At 42.7% G+C, this 19,772-nt stretch overlaps 1 protein-coding gene across 1 annotated transcript in view; it reads left to right on the forward strand.

Moving 5' to 3' along the window:
• LOC143005841 (ubiquitin-conjugating enzyme E2 E2-like) overlaps positions 1-19,772 on the forward strand; it is a 50,327-nt gene that overhangs the window by 29,604 nt on the left and 951 nt on the right. The window contains exons 4-5 of the mRNA XM_076157251.1: positions 8,825-8,957; positions 14,125-14,272. Coding sequence (XP_076013366.1) covers positions 8,825-8,957; positions 14,125-14,272 — 281 coding nt within the window. The remainder of the gene's footprint in view (positions 1-8,824; positions 8,958-14,124; positions 14,273-19,772) is intronic.

The following is a 19,772-nucleotide window of genomic DNA, read 5'->3' on the forward strand; positions in this document are numbered from 1 at the left end:
TGAGAGCGCTGCAGAAAGAGATGTAAGACTTGGTGACGCATTTAAATCTGATGCTACGTTTTATGAATTATGAATGAACATTTACATTTATTGTAGAATCAGTAGATATATATATACACTCTTGAGTGCGGGGCCCACCGGTTAGTTGTTTTCTTTCTCCGTGGCTCCTGAGCTGCCTTCTCGGCAAGAGGGACACCGGGTCTGTCCACTTGCATTGGGTTTTGCGAATCCCTCTGCATTCTGCTTACCGGATCGGGAATCTTCCTGATGTGTGGCCTAACCTTTGAGACATAGTACGAGATATTGGGCTATCGAAACAAAGTTGACTTGACTAGATATTAAACCATTACATCATTGGAAAGCTTTTGACCTGAACAAACTTCATGGCTCGTGGCTCGATTGCACAGACAAAGCAGGACAAGACAAGAGGGATAGTAACTTCATGTTGAGTGGTGATGAGCTTCATTATAGCGCCCTGCTTCAAAGTAATTCATGCACGGAGCCCAAATTGCCCGCTTCATTCACAACTGCGGCACGGTGATGCAATTCTCTTTTGTTGTTGGAGGCGTCGTTAGAGCAACAATGAAAGGAGTGTGCTTGAGTTTATGCCTGCCCATGAGCTGCCACTAACATTTAGGAAGTAATGTTAATGTGTCATGATTTCTCTCATAAGATCTTCTCAATTTAACAGCTCAGTATCTGTTGAATTCTCCCTGCAGGTCCTGCTTGGAGATTATGAGTCATAAACAAAGATGAATGTACGAGACAGTGTGCATTTATTGGCCTTTATGGTCTTTATTCACTTGCCAAACTGTTTTCAGTCTATCAGCGCTGTTGTGTCTGCCGGTACTACTGTTAACACACAAACTGTTGTTTCCATGGAAATCCCTCTTGCAGTACAAAAGGTGCACATACACACGCTGTAGGGATGTAATGTTGCTAGGCAACATGCTGAAGACAATGGGTCTTCCACATGTGCAATTGGTTTAGTGCTGAATCAAAGGTTACAGGGTGTTGAAGCTCCATCAGGATCACTTCTTCTTCTTCCAGTCAGATCTGCTGCCGTCCGCTCTTACCACCTCTGCCCCCGTGTGAACTCCTGCATTGTAAATATTAAGCTGAACCAAATGAATTAACACAACGGCCCACACATGCCGACACTTGGTCCTTTTAGGCAACGCTACAAAGGAGAGAAAAGAGCTTTCTCTAAGGGGGATTTAAGCATTTCACCTCTTTTTATAGGCTTACTACAGCGGATTATCTCCCAGAGACCTTGAACTTGCACTGCATAAGCAGATCTAATAGTGCTTCAGAAATATTAACCAATGTGTATTCATGATGAAATAATAATAAGTGCCCCTCTGAGTTATCCGTCTTTATGCCTGCTACAAATAGTTGGTGGTTCTCTCCAAATTCCTCTCACTATCAAATACTTCAACTTTATTAGCCGTCCACGTTCAAATATAAATAGATGTAATGCCTCTGTAGCCTTTCTGCTGGTCAGATGTCATTGGTTCCATCTTTTGCCACAGCAAAATGGAGCTGAACCTGTAGATGTCCCACTTTGTTGTATTTTTGAATCATTTATGGATATCGGTCTGTATTTATGAATCACCTCTGCTCTGCTTGTCTAAGGGTTGCAATCACAGTCTTCTGAAGAATAGGAATGGAGAGGCTAAGGAGCCAGGAAGGACGACTAGTTTGACTTTAATTTGTTGAAGCTCTGACTCGTAAATGTTCATTTTTAAAACACAAAGAAAGAGGGTTGCATACCTTGACAAATGCGGTCCTGGTCTAATCTCGTTTTCTTTTTCATTGCCCAATTCTTCCACAACCTTCTTTCTGCGAGGCAACAGTGTTAACCAGTACCATGCTGCTGTGAAGTGAAAGGTTGAAGAAGCTTTAGAAGATAAGCAATAAAATGAACTTAATTGCTTTATGTGTGATAAGAAACTGCTGGTACTGAAATGGATCTGGATCCGGACCAAATTGCACTTTACTGATAGTCAATCATGGGAGAAATAGGCTATGCTTGCTTATTTCATTGAGATTGGTCCAGTTCCCTTTTTAAGACAAAATTATAATGACTTGTTGACTTTATTTTCTGACATTCTGCTTTACAATCATGAGTGAGGATCTGCTGCTGATCAGATTTCCACACCTCGGTCCATATCGCAGTTAACCCTTACATGTCGGAGCCCATTTCAGTTTTTGCTTCAGGTTGCTTTCTGCTATATACTACTACTATTGTATGTATATTATAATTCACTCCCTGGTGAGTCAGTGACATTTACGCAGTGCCCTTGAGGGTAGAAACAGAGCTAAGGTGCTTCTAACACAATAACACACTCTGCTTGTATCTTACGAGCCCTCACAATTACTCAGATCCTCCAAGACACAGTCAAAAGAGAATTATCGTTGATTCTTTCTTACAAACATGCTCCTAAGTTGTAAACAGCCTTTACAGAAACATTAGAGACTAAGAATACTGAAAATCTGAGAGCTCTGTTAAAACAAAGGCTAAAAGACCACAAAGCAATGTTTGATTTTTTTTTTTAGATAGATTTGAAGAACCAAGAACTTAAATCATTTTAAAAATTACACCTTTTTTTGAGGGGGCAGCATTTCAAGTCGGCCTTTTGAGGATCTTAGCGTCCACAAAAACACAGCATTGATTAGCCGGCTAGAAGCAAGTGTTCTTCAGGCAGTGGATAACTCAAAGTGATAGGTGATTGGGGATTTGGCAAGAGAAGGTTGGCTCACTTACACACACACACACACACACACACATACACAGTCACAGTGAGAAATGTGCTCAAGACCTGCTTTTGACAGCTATATTGATTTTTCTAGTTTTCACCAAAAAACTGATGCAGAATTCCTTTTTGGCCGGTGGTTTTGTATCGGTTTATCCGTATCTCTTATTGTTGTATTGGTATTTATATACACATCAGTTCCTTTCTGCTTCACGTTTCCAGTTTCGATGCCTAGTTCAGGCCTAGATGTGTGAAATTGGTGCCAAAATGTTTATTTTTCAAGACAAGGACGCATGAAAACAGATTCTTATATTAGGCTTAATCTTTGTCTTTTGTATGAATCTTGCACAAATGTCCCGGAGCCCCCTGTGTGTGACGGTCTCATTAGGTAAATTAATCCGCTAATGTAATCACTTATATGCCCACAGGGGGGGGAAATGATAAATGACAGCACAAAGGTCACAGGGTCACTGTTAACAACACGGCCATGCTTTAACATGAAATAAACTCAATCGACCGTGTAACTGCTGATAAGCAGTATTTTACTAGTTTAATGCCAGCAATTTTGCCTTTTAAGAACTCGTGACACAATTCCACAATGGGATAGATAGACTGTCGTAACGTTAAGCTAAACTGCTGATGTAACAATAGGCCCACCGCTCGGGTTGATGTCCTTCACGCCGCTGTTTTGCTGCGGCGGCCTTGTGTGGAATACACAGGTAAAGAGATTAGATAAAGAGAAGCAAAGTGTGTCCTTAGGGAAGTTTATCCTCTCTCGTCAGCGAAGTGGTTGAGCGATGGATTCCCTGTTATCACTCTTCTATCACTGTTACATATGTATATGCTTCAGTCCCCGGTTTACAGATATGTCGTCAATTTTACAGGCAGAGGCGAGTGCGGGATAATGAAGATGAATGAAGTCGCTCATGTGTTTGTCCTAGAAGTCCTCCATGTTTGAAATGCAAACTGCCTTGCTTGTGCTCCTCTCCACCACCAAATGTGTGTGTGTAGAATGATCCGAAACTAAAACTTCTTATTCCAAGCAGACAATCGGCGCATCTATTTACAGACCCAACCGATTAGAGACTATATTATCACTAGCAAACAAATATTTTACCTTATGGAGTCAGATAAACAAGATCATTTCAACTCCAACAATAACAATAAATTCAACCGGCCTTCCCCCGCTACTTTTGGCTGCCGTCATTGGACCAAAGGGCGGGACTTCTGGATTTTACACGTGTGTTGTTGAAAAAACTGTTGTTGTAGCCTTAGAGAGCAAAGGTACCTTCCTCGCTCTTTCCTTCCTCCATTCTCTCCCTTTGTTCGATACGTCTATATCATTGAAACTCAAATACACTTGTTCTCAATCCTCAGGTACCAGTGCAGTACATATTCTCCATCTCACTCTGCCCTGTCCACACCTGATCGACTTAATCTGAGTCCATATTTGTGCTGGCGCAGACAAAACATACCAGTCATAAAAGAGTCAGAGTATGGAACACATCCACCCACAGCCAGTTGAGTGTTCTAGCAAACAAAGACATCCTGCCATGAAATCCATAGCGCGTTCACATACACATTATAACTTGAACTAACCTCTAATTAAAGAGAAACATCTTTACCGTAATTATATTGAACGTGACGTTGATTTACACTTTACGTTGAGTAAACACTGACAACTCTGCTTTTGCACCGTCTTACAGCATTCAGTGTGAAAGGTAGATAGAAGAGCGGCGCACGATTTCATCACCGCTCACGTCTAAGCATCGTGAAGCTTGGCCGTTCATCGTTTCGACGGTCAGACAGGTCATTAACACCCTTGGGCGCAAGATGCAGTTGAGTGTGAAAACAGCAGTTGGTGTAATGTATAATGTAGACACTGCACTCTATATTATCTGTCATGTGTTCTGCTTCAGCTCTCTGAATCTGCCTGGGTATTTGCTAAAGACACACACAAAACTTTCCTTTTTAGTCAGTCATGAAAGGAATTAGCAAGTAAGTGCATTACATGTTGACGGCTTTATGTAAAGTGCTTTGAATTACCTTCTACGCAAATGCCTTAAGGGCTGATCTGTGACAAGATACGAGTTCCCCTCCAGTGCCAAACAACCTCTGAGTATCTTACCGACTCCACTGAGCAAAGTTTACCTCATGCAGTTTCTCCTGTGTGTCAGAATCACTCGCATGCTTGTTTTGGGCCACAAATCAAGCTGCTTGGCTCTGCTCGTCACAGGACTTGTGTATTCACTCACAAGGTGATTCTGAGTCTTCAGGTGATCCAACACATTTGTTGTGTTTGCCACCAGGAGCTGACTCCTTTTCCTCTGTGCGTATATGTTTCTTCTCCTTGCACACACTAAAAAAAATGCATATGATTGAAAACATACCTTTATTAGTGGTATGCACAGGCCTCGTCAGCAGCAGCAGCCTGGAGGTTAGAGCACTACTGCTTGTCACAGGTTAATCTTTCAAATGCAGAGACTGGCTGGAAAATGTGGGTGTGGAAAGTGAATGACTAATGCTCTCCACTTTCTACACACTACTAGTGTAGTGTAGGTGTTATTAAGACACTGAAACCCCAACTGCTGCTGCTGCAGAGCTGCTTGGTGTCCAGTAGAACAAAGCTGTGGTTGTACTGCACCATGTGGCAGGAAGCTGCTGGAAGAGCATGCAGCTTTCCTTTGAGACATAACGGTTCAAAAAAAAGGTAATCTAACATGTTCTGTGATTGATTATGAACACATACTAATTAAAAATGTTAGTCCCATTCCACATTTCTTCGCAAGAGCAGACCAAATACTTTATGCAAATAGATACAAGTACATATCTGAGCTCTACCCTGCGGCCCAAAGCAAAGAAAGCCTCCAGCGTCTGCAGCCCCCAGTGAAAGTTCCTGTTTGTGAGTTGCGCCGAGTGTGTGTGTGTGTGTGTGTGTGTGCCCTGCCTGTGTAAAAATAGTTTTCAGGAAGGGCTGCGTAAACAAGGTAGGAGGGACAAAAAAGGTGAAGGAGATGGTGCGCTCCGATTACTATAGCAGTGTTTAAAAGGTGATACATGGAAGAACATTCAGTAGAGAGCGAATGAGAAGTAGGAAGAGTTCAGGAATAGTTAACGCAGACTGTATAAACATAAACCCAAGGTCCCGTAAGAGCTCGCAGTTACAAAATCTGTACCAATCAGCGGTTAATGTAGAATTCTCTCCGTCTTAAGCGATACAAATCCGTTAAAACTAACATCCTAGCAGTCTTAATATTGAATCCACCACAGTCCGTTAACTCTCTGTGCCTGTTAGTTTGTGTCTTAAAAGTAGTAAAGCCTCTGTTTTAACACAGATTTTTAATAGCTGAAGTAAAACAGTCTAATTGTTGCCATATTTTGCTACCTACACAGCAACAGGGAAACTTAAATTCCTTTGGCTCCAGCCTTCCTGACAGCCTGTTGTATTGTTTTGTCCTGCCCGGAATGATTTCATGCCTCTTAATTGAATTGATCACTCGGAAAAAATATATAACCAATTAACAGCTTGTCAAATGTTCACGTTGCGGTGCTTTTTCTGTTTTCGCAATCAATACCCAAAGTCGTAATCAGTTGTAACCTTAATGTAATTTCACCTTGGCGGTTTGTTGTCGTATCGACCCCCTTAAGTGTAAGAGCCGTATTCCATTAATTGCAGTTATTAGTAAGTAGGGGAATGAGGGATTGCTCGTCGGAGGGAGGTTTTTCCATCGGGCCTGAAGAGACAAGAGGAGAACAAACTACATCACAATCAGCGTCTGAATAATAGACACACTCTCCCTTTTACAGCCGCTCCGTATTATTTAACTGAAATTTCCTGTAAGCCTGTTTATGAACCTTTTGTACTAAAGACTGCTAGATGAAATCTGTATCCAGATACGGTACTGCAGTCCGACCTGACAAACCACATAGCCTACATACTGTATGCGGCTCCGGCTCGCCAACTGGATTGTCTCTCTAGTCGCAGCGAGGCCAGGTGTAAATACAATACGGTAAAGTGCGGCCGGGACACATTCCTGACATCAAACCTCCACTGGAAAATTTCACTGCACCTCATCTTCCCACACATTAATTGTAATTTTGATCGGGAGTTGCGATATGCCGTGAATGGGTTCCCGCGCCCGCAACAATAACAAGCAACCACCCGCGTTAGAACAGGTATTTTAAAAAGGTGGATTCATTTCAACCATGGAGCAAAGAGGGGGCACGGGCCTACAAACAAACCTAAAGGCTAATCGAATGAGATCCAGACAATGAGAATGCTTTTTAATACAACGTGAACACAGGCAAAAGAGAGGTTGTAGCCAAAACCCTTTGCTCCACACTCATTAATGACTTACAGTGTGAAAATGGACACTTTGGGAAATAGCTGGGTCCTCCATCCATTCTTTTTATCCCTTCTACATGAGCTCTGCTGTGTTTCGAGGACATTTACTAGCTGAGAAAACTCAAAATCTCTCCTGCCGTGGAAGAGCAGGGATGAAGGTACTCTGTTTCGGCTCAGTGGTGTTGCCTTAGGTGCACAAAGGGTTTCCTTAAGGTAAATATTTGTCTCGTATTACATTGAACAGATAGAGTGTCATGAAGGTCGGCTCCTACCGTCACTCTTTCGAATTCACGCAGGTGGTGAAAATACAGAACCCCCTTTCTGTTACCCTGCGGGAGCCGCTGCTGGCAGAGCTATAAACATTCCCAGATGTTCCCAGAGTTTCTGTGGGAACTCAGCGGAGGGAAAAATCACTGGTCGGCCAACCGTAAGAGGCCTAACAGACCGTCTGAAATGTCTACCTCAAAATAGGATTTGACTGATAATGGGCTTTTTCAAGGCCGACCATCGCGGTTTGCGGATCGAGCCGCTCGATTTTTTTGCCGCTATTTGATTCGGTTCGACCCGCGTCAACACACACACGTAATGAACGTCACTTAGTGAGTCGTCGGTATCGGGGAAAATTAGGCACAGTGTCGTCTTCCACCTCATTGTCATCTTCTCAGAGTCTTTTACATCATCATTAAATATAAAAGCCAATGATAGTAAAAGCCTGATAGTGTCTTATAACCACTCACACTAGAGAACAGATTCCTTACGGCCCACTGAGTCATGTTGGGCCACTTCCTCCGGCCGAGCACAACAATTTATTGGCAGTGTTTGTCCCCCCTTTTAGCGCAGCACAAAGTTGTAACAGCTCACTGGACTATTTTTGTCCGTCCAGGAGAACATGTCGGGCCCGCTACCGTAATTTATCACTGTGTCCAAACAAGAAATTGGCAAGAAAGAGGTGTAGTGTGCCCCCAGTGCGTTACAACAGACTGCTGTTTCACCCAACAACTCCTTTAATGCTCTCATCTTCCATTTATGAGCCTCACGTATATTGTCATTGTCTCTACCTCTGTCTGCGAGTGTGCGTGTGCGTGTGCGTGTGTGTGTGTGTGTGTGTGTGTGTGTCTGTGTCTGTGTCTGTGTGTGTGTGTGTGCGCGTGTGTGTGTGTTTCTTCTCTTTGTATAGGCGATGAAAGTGAAAGTCATACACAAAAACGACAGGGGCATCTGGCTTAATTCCAGTAGAAAATGGAATTGGATTAGTGCTCTCTCCTCCTGCAGCTGCGTGTGTGTGTACGCGTGTGTGTGTCTCTCTCGCTTACTCTTTTGTGCGCGTGTGTGGCAAAAATGAAGGCAACAACAGAGTGCGGTGGCGGCAGCAGCAGCCAGCGGCCCAACAATGAAGCACTGATGAGCGTCCTCTGCTGCTCCACACCTTCCTTCCTGTGTTTGTGTGTGTGTGTGTGTGTGTTGTGCATCTCTGTGGGTAGACATCTGTTATATGCTTGCAAGCACATTGGCATGGATATCATCCGCATAACATCAGACTCATTATCTTGTCTGGCTTACACATGTAGCCTTTGCAGACTAACGTGTAACAAACGTTTTTAGGCCGATGTAGTTTCTTCCCCTGCGGCTGGATGAAGGATTGAGTCATACGATTAGAGAGACTTTGCCTCCCCAAACACTTGCCGTAGATTAAATTCTCCCCTTTTCTCTGTTTCCTCTGCAGTGCCGGCCCGAAAGGAGATAACATCTACGAGTGGAGGTCGACCATCCTGGGCCCACCTGGCTCTGTGTACGAGGGAGGAGTGTTTTTCCTGGACATCGCCTTCACACCAGACTATCCCTTCAAACCGCCCAAGGTGAGTGTCCTGCTTCGGGGGGCTATAAGGTGCAACCCCCCCCGCCCCCTACTCTCAACACACTCTTAAACAATGCACTCATTGTCCCGGGCCGGCTATCAACTCGTCCAAGAGTGAAGCTGGTTTGGTTTGGAAGATAAATGTTCCAACACGACTTAAATACTGAACATTTATATATTGTTGGGCACCTTTGTTCAGTTCTCCACTCCCACTTTCATGTCCTGCCTGTATTCAGCGGTGTTTGGCCTGCATCTAGTGACGGTGTGGGTTTGTGGGTATGCGTGTGTGTGTGTATTTACACACTGGACTGTGGTTGCCGACGTCAGTTTTGAGTCGTGTTTCTGCTCTGTCTCTGTCTGTCTGTCTCTGTCTATCTCTGTCTCTGTCTATCTCTCTCTGTGTCTCTCTTGGTGTCTCTGTCTCTCGGTGTCTCTGTCTCTCTCTCTATCTGTCTCTCTCTCTCTCTACCTGTCACTCTCTCTCTCTATCTGTCTCTCTGTCGATGTCTCTCTCTCTCTGTCTCTATCTCTCTCTGTCGCTCTGTCTCTGTCTCTCTCAGTCTCTGTCTCAGTCTCAGTCCCTCTCTCTTCTCTATCTGTCTCTTTCTCTCTCTCTCTCTCTGTCTCTCTCTCTCTCTATCTGTCTCTCTGTGGCTGTCTCTCTCTGTCTCTGTCTCTATTTCTCTGTCTCTCTCTGTCTCTCTCTGTCTCAGTCTCTCTCTCTCTGTCTCTGACTCTCTCTCTCTCTCTCTCTCTCTCTCTGTCTCTCTCTCTGTATGTTTTGGTTTCCAGTCTGCAAATACTCAATGCTCGCCAATCTACCTGCTATTTAAAGATGAATGTTGTGAAAATATACTGAATTGGGTTAACAGAGATATGTTTTAGGATGTCTGCCATATTTTTGTCCTGCTGTAATTTAGACTGTTCAATATTGAATAACTTGTGGGTTGTGGTTGTGAGTGTGTCAGAATCCAGACTCCATCGATATTTAGACTCAAAGTTGATGTTGACGGTAGATAGTGATGAATGAAGTCATTTTGGTGGCAATGAAATCATTTTAAGCATAAAGGAGCAGAGGCTTGTTATTGATATAAGGCGAATATTGAGTATGTTTACTTGTTATGACAGACGCTGTTGGGAACATGTTTAGTTTAGAGTCTATTTGTTTTGGTAGAAGTGGAAATTTTAACCTGGTGGTTGAAAATTCTTGGAGGTTTGTCCATTTCTCTTCTTCATCAACTGCAGTGTTGTTCATCAGGAGGTTTGATCTCAACCTGCTATTATAATTTATCCACCAAAAACACTTGTATTCATTATTTGGCAATCAATTAAATATTATTCTTACTAAGACACCTGACCAGCACTTGTTGACATGTCTCACTCCGTAAACAGTTGCCAAGGAAAATGTACATTGATTTTGTCCCCTTATGCAAAGCAGACGTTCGGAAAACTACAATAACACAGTGAACAACAGTGAACAGTGAAAACTCAGTCCAGCTCCTCTTCCCCTCCCGACCTTCCTATCCTGGCAGCGGAGGCCGAGGGGGAAAACTGAGCTCCTGTAAAACTGGGGCTTCCTGCTGCCTTGTTTTTCCACTCTGGCTGTGAGCTCTGCCATCCAGCAGCTCACCATCTCCTAGCCACCAATCTGACAGCTGCAGCTGCTCACAAACACAAGGCTCAATCCCTAATGTGACAGTGATAAGGGGACTTCAGGCTCGTGCTGATATTCTGGTTGAGGGTAGCTAGGACATTTCTTCAGTTACTCTTCTTTCATTTTCCAGGTTTGTTTACACCCAATGATTGCATCCTGACAAGGTTGGAAAACCTTTTGTTGTTTCTTTTCATTTAAAGAAAGGCAGTAGTCGAGTGGGTAGAGCTTCCGCTTAAGAACCGGAGGGTTGCCGGGTCGAGTCCCTGCCGAGGTGCCCCTGAGCAAGGCACTGAACCCTCAATTGCTCCCCCCTCTGCGAAGGGTGGTAATATAATGTAATGTAAGTCGCTTTGGATAAAAGCGTCTGCCAAATGATCGTAATGTAATGTAAAGTCACAGCAAAACGACACATACAAAGAAACAACCCTTCCCCAATTAGTCTCTCAGAACAAAGGCCAGGTAGTCAGAAATAACATCAGAATCATAGATTGGTGAATAACAAAATCAGAAATAAAAGTGGTAGAGTAAGATTAGATGAGTTAGTCAGAAAGGTACCACTTATATTGTCTATTAAGGTCAGAAATGACTGCCAGGTAGCAAAATATATCAAACTGTAGTTCATTTAAAGTAGCTGTTGTCATGCTGTGCCTTTTAAGGAGCAGTTTCCCAATCTGTTCTCATTGTGCACAGTGGTGCTGCAACGAGGGAGGAATCATACCGGATCCCTTACTGAAAATAAGACTATAGGTCTGCACACAGGCTTCGGAATGTTTATGAAAGGTTTTATGAAAAGAAATAGAAGAATCAATTCAGCCCTGTGGTCACTGAAGAACCTTTATCATAGCATAGACAGCGGGCTAACTGAGGATGACTATTAATCAATAACGTCGGCCTCAGATATTGGGACCTTAGTGCGCTGAAGGATGGGTTTAGCTGAGCCACACAGGCATCCGCATAGAGACTCCTCTTTCATTATTCACCTCTGTTAACATCAGTTTTCTTATATCTCGTAGCCAAATTTCATTGCATTCACTTCATCCTCCTCAGCACAGAATCGTTTTAAACTAGGCTGTTAACACACTCCACGGATCACTCTAAAAGCTGAGACTTAAGCCATGAAGTACATTTCTTCATTTCTCCATTATCTCCTAGTTAAATAAGTTACAACTCCCATGTCATATGAATGAATGTGTCCAATTGCTGAGCAGAATTGGGCCGATGATGGAGGAAGCAGCTGAGACAAATGTGGCAGTATCAGTTTTGTGCTGACTGGCAATCTTTGAACTATGCAACCGTCCTTTTATTATAACCCCTTTTGTCTGACTGTTAACCTTTAAACACTGACTGCCACAAGTCACATTTGTGGAGAGAAATGTTCAGCTTTGTTTAGCTTAACCTGCTTTAATTACCCCATTCTGAAACACACACTCTGCGCTCTGCCAACACACATCCTCAATCTCCCTACTGACAAAGGCATCCCTTCAGACATTCTCTGATTCTGCTTTGGAACACACAGCCCAAGCTGAAAGACCATGTACATGAATACTACTACTACTGCTGCAACTAAAACCATACTAAAACCACTGCCAGCTACTAACATTACTCATAATAATCATAATAATAATGAAATCAGTAAAAACACTACCATTACCATCCAAATGTGTGAACTGCACGCACAATACAGTTTTATTGGACAGGGAAAGAAACAGTAGGGCGGGTTGCAGTAATGACCTCATCCGAGTTAAAGAGTCTTGATTTGTTTTTCTTGTCCGGTCATGTGTGTGTATGCATGCGTGTGGTGTCACGGCCCATCACCGCATCTCTCTAACCTTGGCTGAGCTGCACAGTGCAGTAACGAGACAGTGAACACACACAGTGAACAAGGACAAACAAATAGTGTGAACATAAGAAAAGGTGCTCTGTTGATTAATTTGCATCAGTTATTCATAAACAACATGAATTTCTAAATGAAATCTTGTAGCGTCGTGGCTTTAACGTCACGTTCAGGGTGAAAAACCTTCGCGCTCAAGCTTTCTCTCATTCGTAAACATTAATCATCAGGATTTAACCAGCTGCTCCTGCTTGCGTGAAATGCATCTCTAACACACATTTGACTTATTTGCGTGTCCCTTGAGCGATTCACATTCTGGAAAATCGCATTATTAGAGGTTTTATTTTTGCCCTGTAGCAAATGTATTGGTGACCCCGCCGCCCTGACCTTTCCTTAATGCTTCAATCAGGGCCATTTCTTTCACCAACACACAAAATATCAACAACTAGCAGGCAGATTTCTGTTCAACTAAGATTTTGCCAACTCCTCCGGCAGAGATTGAGACTTATTTCAGGGGCTAAGAGTGTGGATCATGTAATATTAGGTTAATAATGCAATTTACATCTACATTTCTCTCTGTTCATTTTTTCTATTGGTGTTAAATTCCACTCCCAATCGACTGTGCCGGTTGCTTCAAGTACATGTATTGTTAGAATGACACTCAGTGGGTTACCAGAGGACATTACAGATAAATGTGTTTGGAGTTTTAAGTGATAAAACTACAGGTTTTGTTGTTTTGGGCTCAAAGCCTGTGAATATCATTCTGGCTTGAACGGATCACTTTGATGGTTGCTGTGCTGCCAGCGTTAGGATGCCAATGCTAACCCAGCAGAGGTGTAAGAATAGAAGACCTGCCCTCCATCAATCACCATCAATCACCGAGTCTCCTGTCTGCTTTTTTGTCACATCGGCAGAAGTCCTTTCATGCCAGGGAAAGCATCCCATTTATTGCTCTATCTATCTGTCACAAGTCAGCTAGTACCTCAGTAATTGTAGTGCGGAATGGAAGGAAGGAGTCCTTGGTGCGCAGGCAAGGGATGTTTGTTTCTCATAAGGAGGAGGTGTGAAGGGAGAAACAGAGACTTTAGAGATAATGAGGATAAAATGAGGACTATGTAGACTGCCAGTATTGATCAGCAGCATCAGTACCGATGCTGGGAAGTCAAATATCAAAGATCACTACAAAGTGATGTCAGTTTCATTGCACTGATTGTGGGTTTTGCTGAGTTCAGTAGGATTGTTTTCACTTCAAAGACAAAGCAAACTCACATCCACAGGGAGTGGAAACACCACTTTCATCTTTCACATTGCAGTGTGTGTGTGTGTGTGTGTGTGTGTGTGGAGTGTATGGGACTCAGGATGGTGTCGGGTACAGTAGCTTTCTCAGCCAACTTGTATGGTTTCAGAACTTTCAAAATATAATAGTGTATATATTTCAGCTATGTAACTTCATGATTTAAGAGATATTTACATCACCACCATTACTGTATTTCATTTTAGTGCTTATAGATGTACAATGGACAAATGTGGTCAGATAATCTAATTAGAGTAATGATAAAGAAGTAATAGCGCTTGTTTTTGATGCCACTATTTCTTCAAAATGCGATCTGACCTTGGAAAAGGTGCATGAACACCAGACGTTCAGATCCCCCTAATGCAACCGTCACACTGGTCTCATTCCAGGTGACGTTCCGTACGAGAATCTACCACTGCAACATCAACAGTCAGGGGGTGATCTGCCTGGACATCCTGAAGGACAACTGGAGTCCCGCCCTCACCATCTCCAAGGTCCTACTGTCCATCTGCTCCCTGCTCACTGACTGCAACCCTGGTGAGAGCCCCCAAGACATGCACACACACACACACACACACACACACACACACACACACACACACACACACACACTCAGTCTTCTCCTTGTCATATCAAATGTTAGCTGTGACAGGTCCATTCTGTGTGTGGTTGAATAGAAAATGTTTCACTTTGATGCTGTGTGTGTCGTAAAATGGCCCCGGAAGTTAATGTGATGGAAATGTTGTTGCTTTTGAAACAATTCACTCTGTAATGGAGAACTGAAGCTGATTGTTCTTATTCTTCACTGGAAGAGGCTCCAGATCATTTAAAAAAGGAGCAAATAGATTTGGATCTTACGCAGAATTCTGTCCTCGAGCATTTCCTGCTGTCAGGAGACGCATTTACAGGCACTCAGCATTTTGTCTGCACTGCAATTAAGGCAAAAGTTTACACACTAAGGCAATTGCATGCATATACGGCTTGATTATAACATTTACATGCCTGAGCATCTGAGCAAATCACACAATACATGCCCGTTACTCAGAGTAATAATACATCATGTTATGCCAATTGCGATAATTATGGTGTTTCCATGACATTTAAAAAAAATGATGATGCTATTGAGTGCATTTTATTATCCCTTAGCTGCGAGCACAGTATGCCTTAATTACAAAATAAAACAAGAATGAAGAGAAAAATGGCAAGCCGCTCACTATGTGGCAGAAGCTTGCTAAATAAAAACATCAATAATGATAAAATGTAGTTAATAATAGCATTTTGTAAGCTAAATTTCATCCTGGTGTTTTTAAATCTAGCTAAATACTATGAAACTCTCAAAGTTTTTATTTAAATGACGCTTTGAATCATTTAAAGGAACATAACCCAAGTTACACAGTATTTATTTCTTCTACATACTGGTTCCATTGTAGGACAGATCACTCCCTATAGTCATTTTGTACTCAAGTACACGTGAAGTAGTAAATATTTGAACAGCTCCCAAACAGCCTTAATACCATTTGCACACATCCACTCACAGTGTTGTGCGGTCATGCTTCCCCTTGCTCTCTTCATTGCAGGTTGATCAATATTTGACCAGTAATGTCTGGGTAAACACGTCCCTGTAAACAGCTGACAGCAGTTCGCAGCGAGGACATCAACATTTTTAAAAGCTAATTAGTCCCATTACAGCACAATTTACCCAGCAGAGAAAAGAACGCCGCTGGAGCAATGGCAAAATTCAATCTATCTTTTTATGGACCAGTTAAACCAAGTCGTTTCCCCCATTCAACAGGCCCTCAGTTACCAATGCAGTAAACGTCTGCTTGTGTAAAGTATTAAACGGAGCACGCAGAGGTGGTAAAAACAGCTGTAAACATTGAAGAAAGCTGTCCGATATCACAGCGAGTGTGAGGTTCAGAGTGGAACCGATGGAAGCAGAGATTTAAAAACAAAAATGGAACTTGAAAGGGCAAAAGAATGACAGGTGATTCCAGATGTGAATAGAGGGGGAATGAGATGGCGACAGAAAAGAAAGAATGTGGGGAGGGATAGAAGGCGATAGCGCTGATTGTGAAGACCTCTGATGATAGCTTGTGTCCCCTCTGTGGGGTTTTTGCTCTTTGATAAGCCGAGCGGCGGAGTCTCTCTTTCCGTGGGTGAAATGAGAATAGCTTTTTTCCCCCCTCTCCTCCCTCCTTTGTCTGCCCTTGCAGCCCGAGTAACATTTTCAGATGGCGGCGAGATGAATTGACTCCATCCCTTTTAAGTGTGATACAAAGAGGACTCGATCGGCATCCCCCCCCCACCCCCCTCCCCTTTTTCCCACACACATCCCTGTTTGCTGTCTGTCTCTTGCCTCATCAAAATCAATCCCGTTGCCGCACTTCTTCTCACCGCGGCTTACGTTCTCAAACCTTCAGTGCCGAATTTGGGATTTGGATCTGAGATACCCCTCAAAATAGCTTCCCTTCCCGCTTCTCCTCTGAAGATTTTCCTTTTTCATACAGACAGGGACTATTGGAATGTAGCTCATTAAAGCGGGGGGCAGGGGGTGGAATGACAGTTAATCAACCCCTCGCAGCACCGCCGTCCTTGCTGTCACGCCACATCGAACCCCAGTATCATGGTCACACTAGCAGATTTATACCTGAGGCTTCCTGGTGGGATAAGATGGGATAAGGCAGACGCCGTGTCAGTGTGTATCAAGGACTCAAAATCCAGCTCAGAGCCTCTGAGTCCGTCTACACCTGTGTGGAAGTCATCTTCACCTCAAAAAGCCACAGGCACTCCTCTCTCCTCGTTTTTTTTCCCTGTCAGTTTGTCGTTAATACGTAACTCCTGTCTCACCCAGTGTGAAAGGAATGATTTAATAGCTGGTTTGATTATGAGATTAAAGCACAGTTAAACCTGCGTGTCCTCAGCCAGTCAGCTGATATACAGTAGCTCCCGTCAGCCAAGAGTAACACAAAGGGCAAAACCATAAAATGACACTAAACAGCTTGTGCAGGAGGACCGGGCAACAATTCTTCCTGGGCCAAACTAATTCAGTATAGTGCTGTCATTATTGAATATTTTGATTATCGATTAATTATGGAATAATCAGAAAAATGGTTGTATAATCGAATGGGTTTGGTTTAGTTACAATATATATTCAAAATTCCCAATCCCAACAAATAATTTTAAATTGGCTTGTGAGATATGGATGAGTTCAAATGATCCATTAGGATAAACCTCTAAATAAAGAATTAATAGTAAAACAGTATTTTCATAATAGTATGTTACCCTACTTTTATTTTATTTTTCTATTATTTGTATGATTTTCATTTTTTTTAAGTAGCTCACTCTATTCGTAAATTTTGTCCCAACCTGTCTTTACAAATAAATGAATTAATGGAGATGTTTTTTAGGATTAAATGCGATCACTCAAAAAATTAATTTAATTAATAAAATAAATAAAGTGCATGTATTTGAAATGAAAAATAAATGAGTCAAATGCAAGTTTAAAAAATGTCAGGTAACTGTGATGAAATCTTAATCAGTGATCCTAGAGACACATCAGCGACCAACAATGACCTCATTACCGTGATAACATAGAGCTTCTAAGTTAATTGAATGTGACACTGTGCAGAACGGGTGTGACTAAATGTCAATAACAGCCTCTTTCAGACTGAACCATATCATGTTAGATACACATGTCATTGTGCATTTGCCTTCCCTGGTCAATCAGAAGTGCTATGACAACCAGGAAAACATGTAGAAACAAACACATTATCAACATGTCATTCATCTGTGTCAGTTTATAGAGGCAGTCAAATTAGATATCTGTCAACAAACGTAAATCTACATTTTTAACACTGGCAGAATTTGTCATGGCTGTCTTTGGTCCCAAACTGTGAACTAGGACCAGAGATGGATTCCTTCATGCTTGGTTGACTGAGAGGGGACCTTCAGTAGACATGGGTGTATTTTGTAGGAAATCAACGTATACAGGACACATATTTTTGCTCTATATTAGCAAGTTAGCGTAGCTCCCTTTAGTCTGTAAATTGACTTTTGCCAAGTTTGTTAACCACACAGATCTTTTGCTGCATGCTCCCAGACCAGTCAGTCTGTAATTTTCCTAGAATGAGCTGTTTTGGGTGGGCATTGGCGGTATGCAAATGAGCCCCGGCTCTGAGTGGTTGTCTGTAATTCACTGCTGTCTGCGAGTGACTGTCTGGAAATGACACTCAGAGTGATCCAAGCACCCATTGGAGTAATAGGCTGCACTGGCAGACTTTCCATCCCTGCTGGTTGTACTCAGCAAACCGTAAGTTAGATTTGTCTATACCGAGACAGATCGAGAGACAGACAAGACATTTGAAAACCATAAAATGATTGTCGGTCCTTTATTTATTGAGAGCTTAGACACTGCTGTAAGGTTATAGCACTGAGTTACGGTAGAGTAAAGCAAATTCAGATGCAATATTTCGCGCCAATCTGAAACCACTTCTTAGAACAGACGTTTCCACAGAGCCGAGGGTCCTACAGCGTCCAGAGGGTCTTATACTCTCACTTTTTAAGTTGTTACAGACAAGGATGGACAAGTGCAAACGGGCAGCGAAGGAAGGAAAACGGTTGAGAGTAACATGGGGTCCTTTAAAAACCTTTTTCAGGACGAAACTACCTTCAGAAAATGGTTTGGCAGATAAGTACAGAAGAGTGTTGACAGGGAATAAATTGTGCAACGCATTATGCAATTATGTCTTAAAAGAAACACAATGGACACGTTAAGTAGTAGATAAATGTAACTGGTAGGTGACTGAATAAGGGCTGAATAAGAAGTGACATGCTAATACTTTAAGGTACAATGACACGAAACGGGAGGATTCATTCATCCAAAAAGGCAGTTACGAGCCCAGTAAAACTCCCGGTCACTGAAGGCGTTACAGGGGATCAGTGTGTGGAGGCTGTTTGTGCTGTTTGCTCAGTGGAGCTCATCGCACTGCTCAGTCAGCACGCTTGAGCCCCACAGGAGACAGACCGAAGCCAAGCAAAGCACATGTGAAGCTGAAGGGGGAATGAGTTTCTCTCCCTGTCATTTTCGCTGAGAAATTGACAAGCACGCGGGGTTGAGCAGCGACGGAATCAATAGATGAGCTGCTGGGACTTACACACAATACTCCATGTCAACCGAGCTGACTGACGTGTGCTTTGGATCAACAGCGCGTCACTGAACCCGCTTTTATTAACACTTGGGACTCACCGTGATCACTGTTGATTTGCTGTAGTTCACACATTTTACCCTGCTGTTGAATCGTGTCCGTCGTATGTTACATGCCAACTTAAGAGCACAGGAGAGATAGAACTTTGACTGGCAGAGTTTCTATCATAAAGTCCCCATATAGGCTGATAAGCTGAGGTTGTCTATCATGTTAGAGTGACATGAATTGATGTTAAACAGGCCTACACGTCTATTTGTGTAAACACATTGTATACGGAAGGCTGTTGTTGATGCTACAGTTCCTCTGAACACGGTCTGGTCTCAGTGATGTATGTGAGTGAGAGCGTAACCTGTGTCAATAACAACAGATCTCTTACATACAGCCAGATCCACTCGAGATGTTGTATTCATTCTCCCCAGAGAATAGAGCTCTTTCCCTTTTGTCCACTAATAGAGCTTCCTCTTTCACCGCAGTCAGGCTGAAATGTCAACATCCATCATCCCCACATGCTTGCTTTAGTGTTTTAATAACCCCTGACCTCTCCATTATTGTTGAATTCCCACTTATACACAACCAATATCTTATGTGAAAGGATCTACTTACCACTATTACTACTACTTACCACTATTCAGGATAAATAATGGCTCAACTTCAGAGTAGATAAACAAAGCCTTTTAAGGAAAGGTCATGATTTGCAGGTTTCCAGAGTTGATAGAATGCAAAAGGTTTGATCTCACCTACTGATCTAACCTACCTACCTGCTTACTGCCAACATGTAAGACCCTATGTGTTTTAATATTTCAGCACGGATTTGCCCTAATTACCCCTTAAAA

This window comes from Genypterus blacodes, unplaced genomic scaffold, assembly GCF_046128005.1.
Source record: "Genypterus blacodes isolate CSIRO-AG114 ecotype Tasmania unplaced genomic scaffold, CSIRO-AGI_Gbla_v1 ptg000072l_1, whole genome shotgun sequence".
Lineage (NCBI taxonomy): Eukaryota > Metazoa > Chordata > Actinopteri > Ophidiiformes > Ophidiidae > Genypterus > Genypterus blacodes.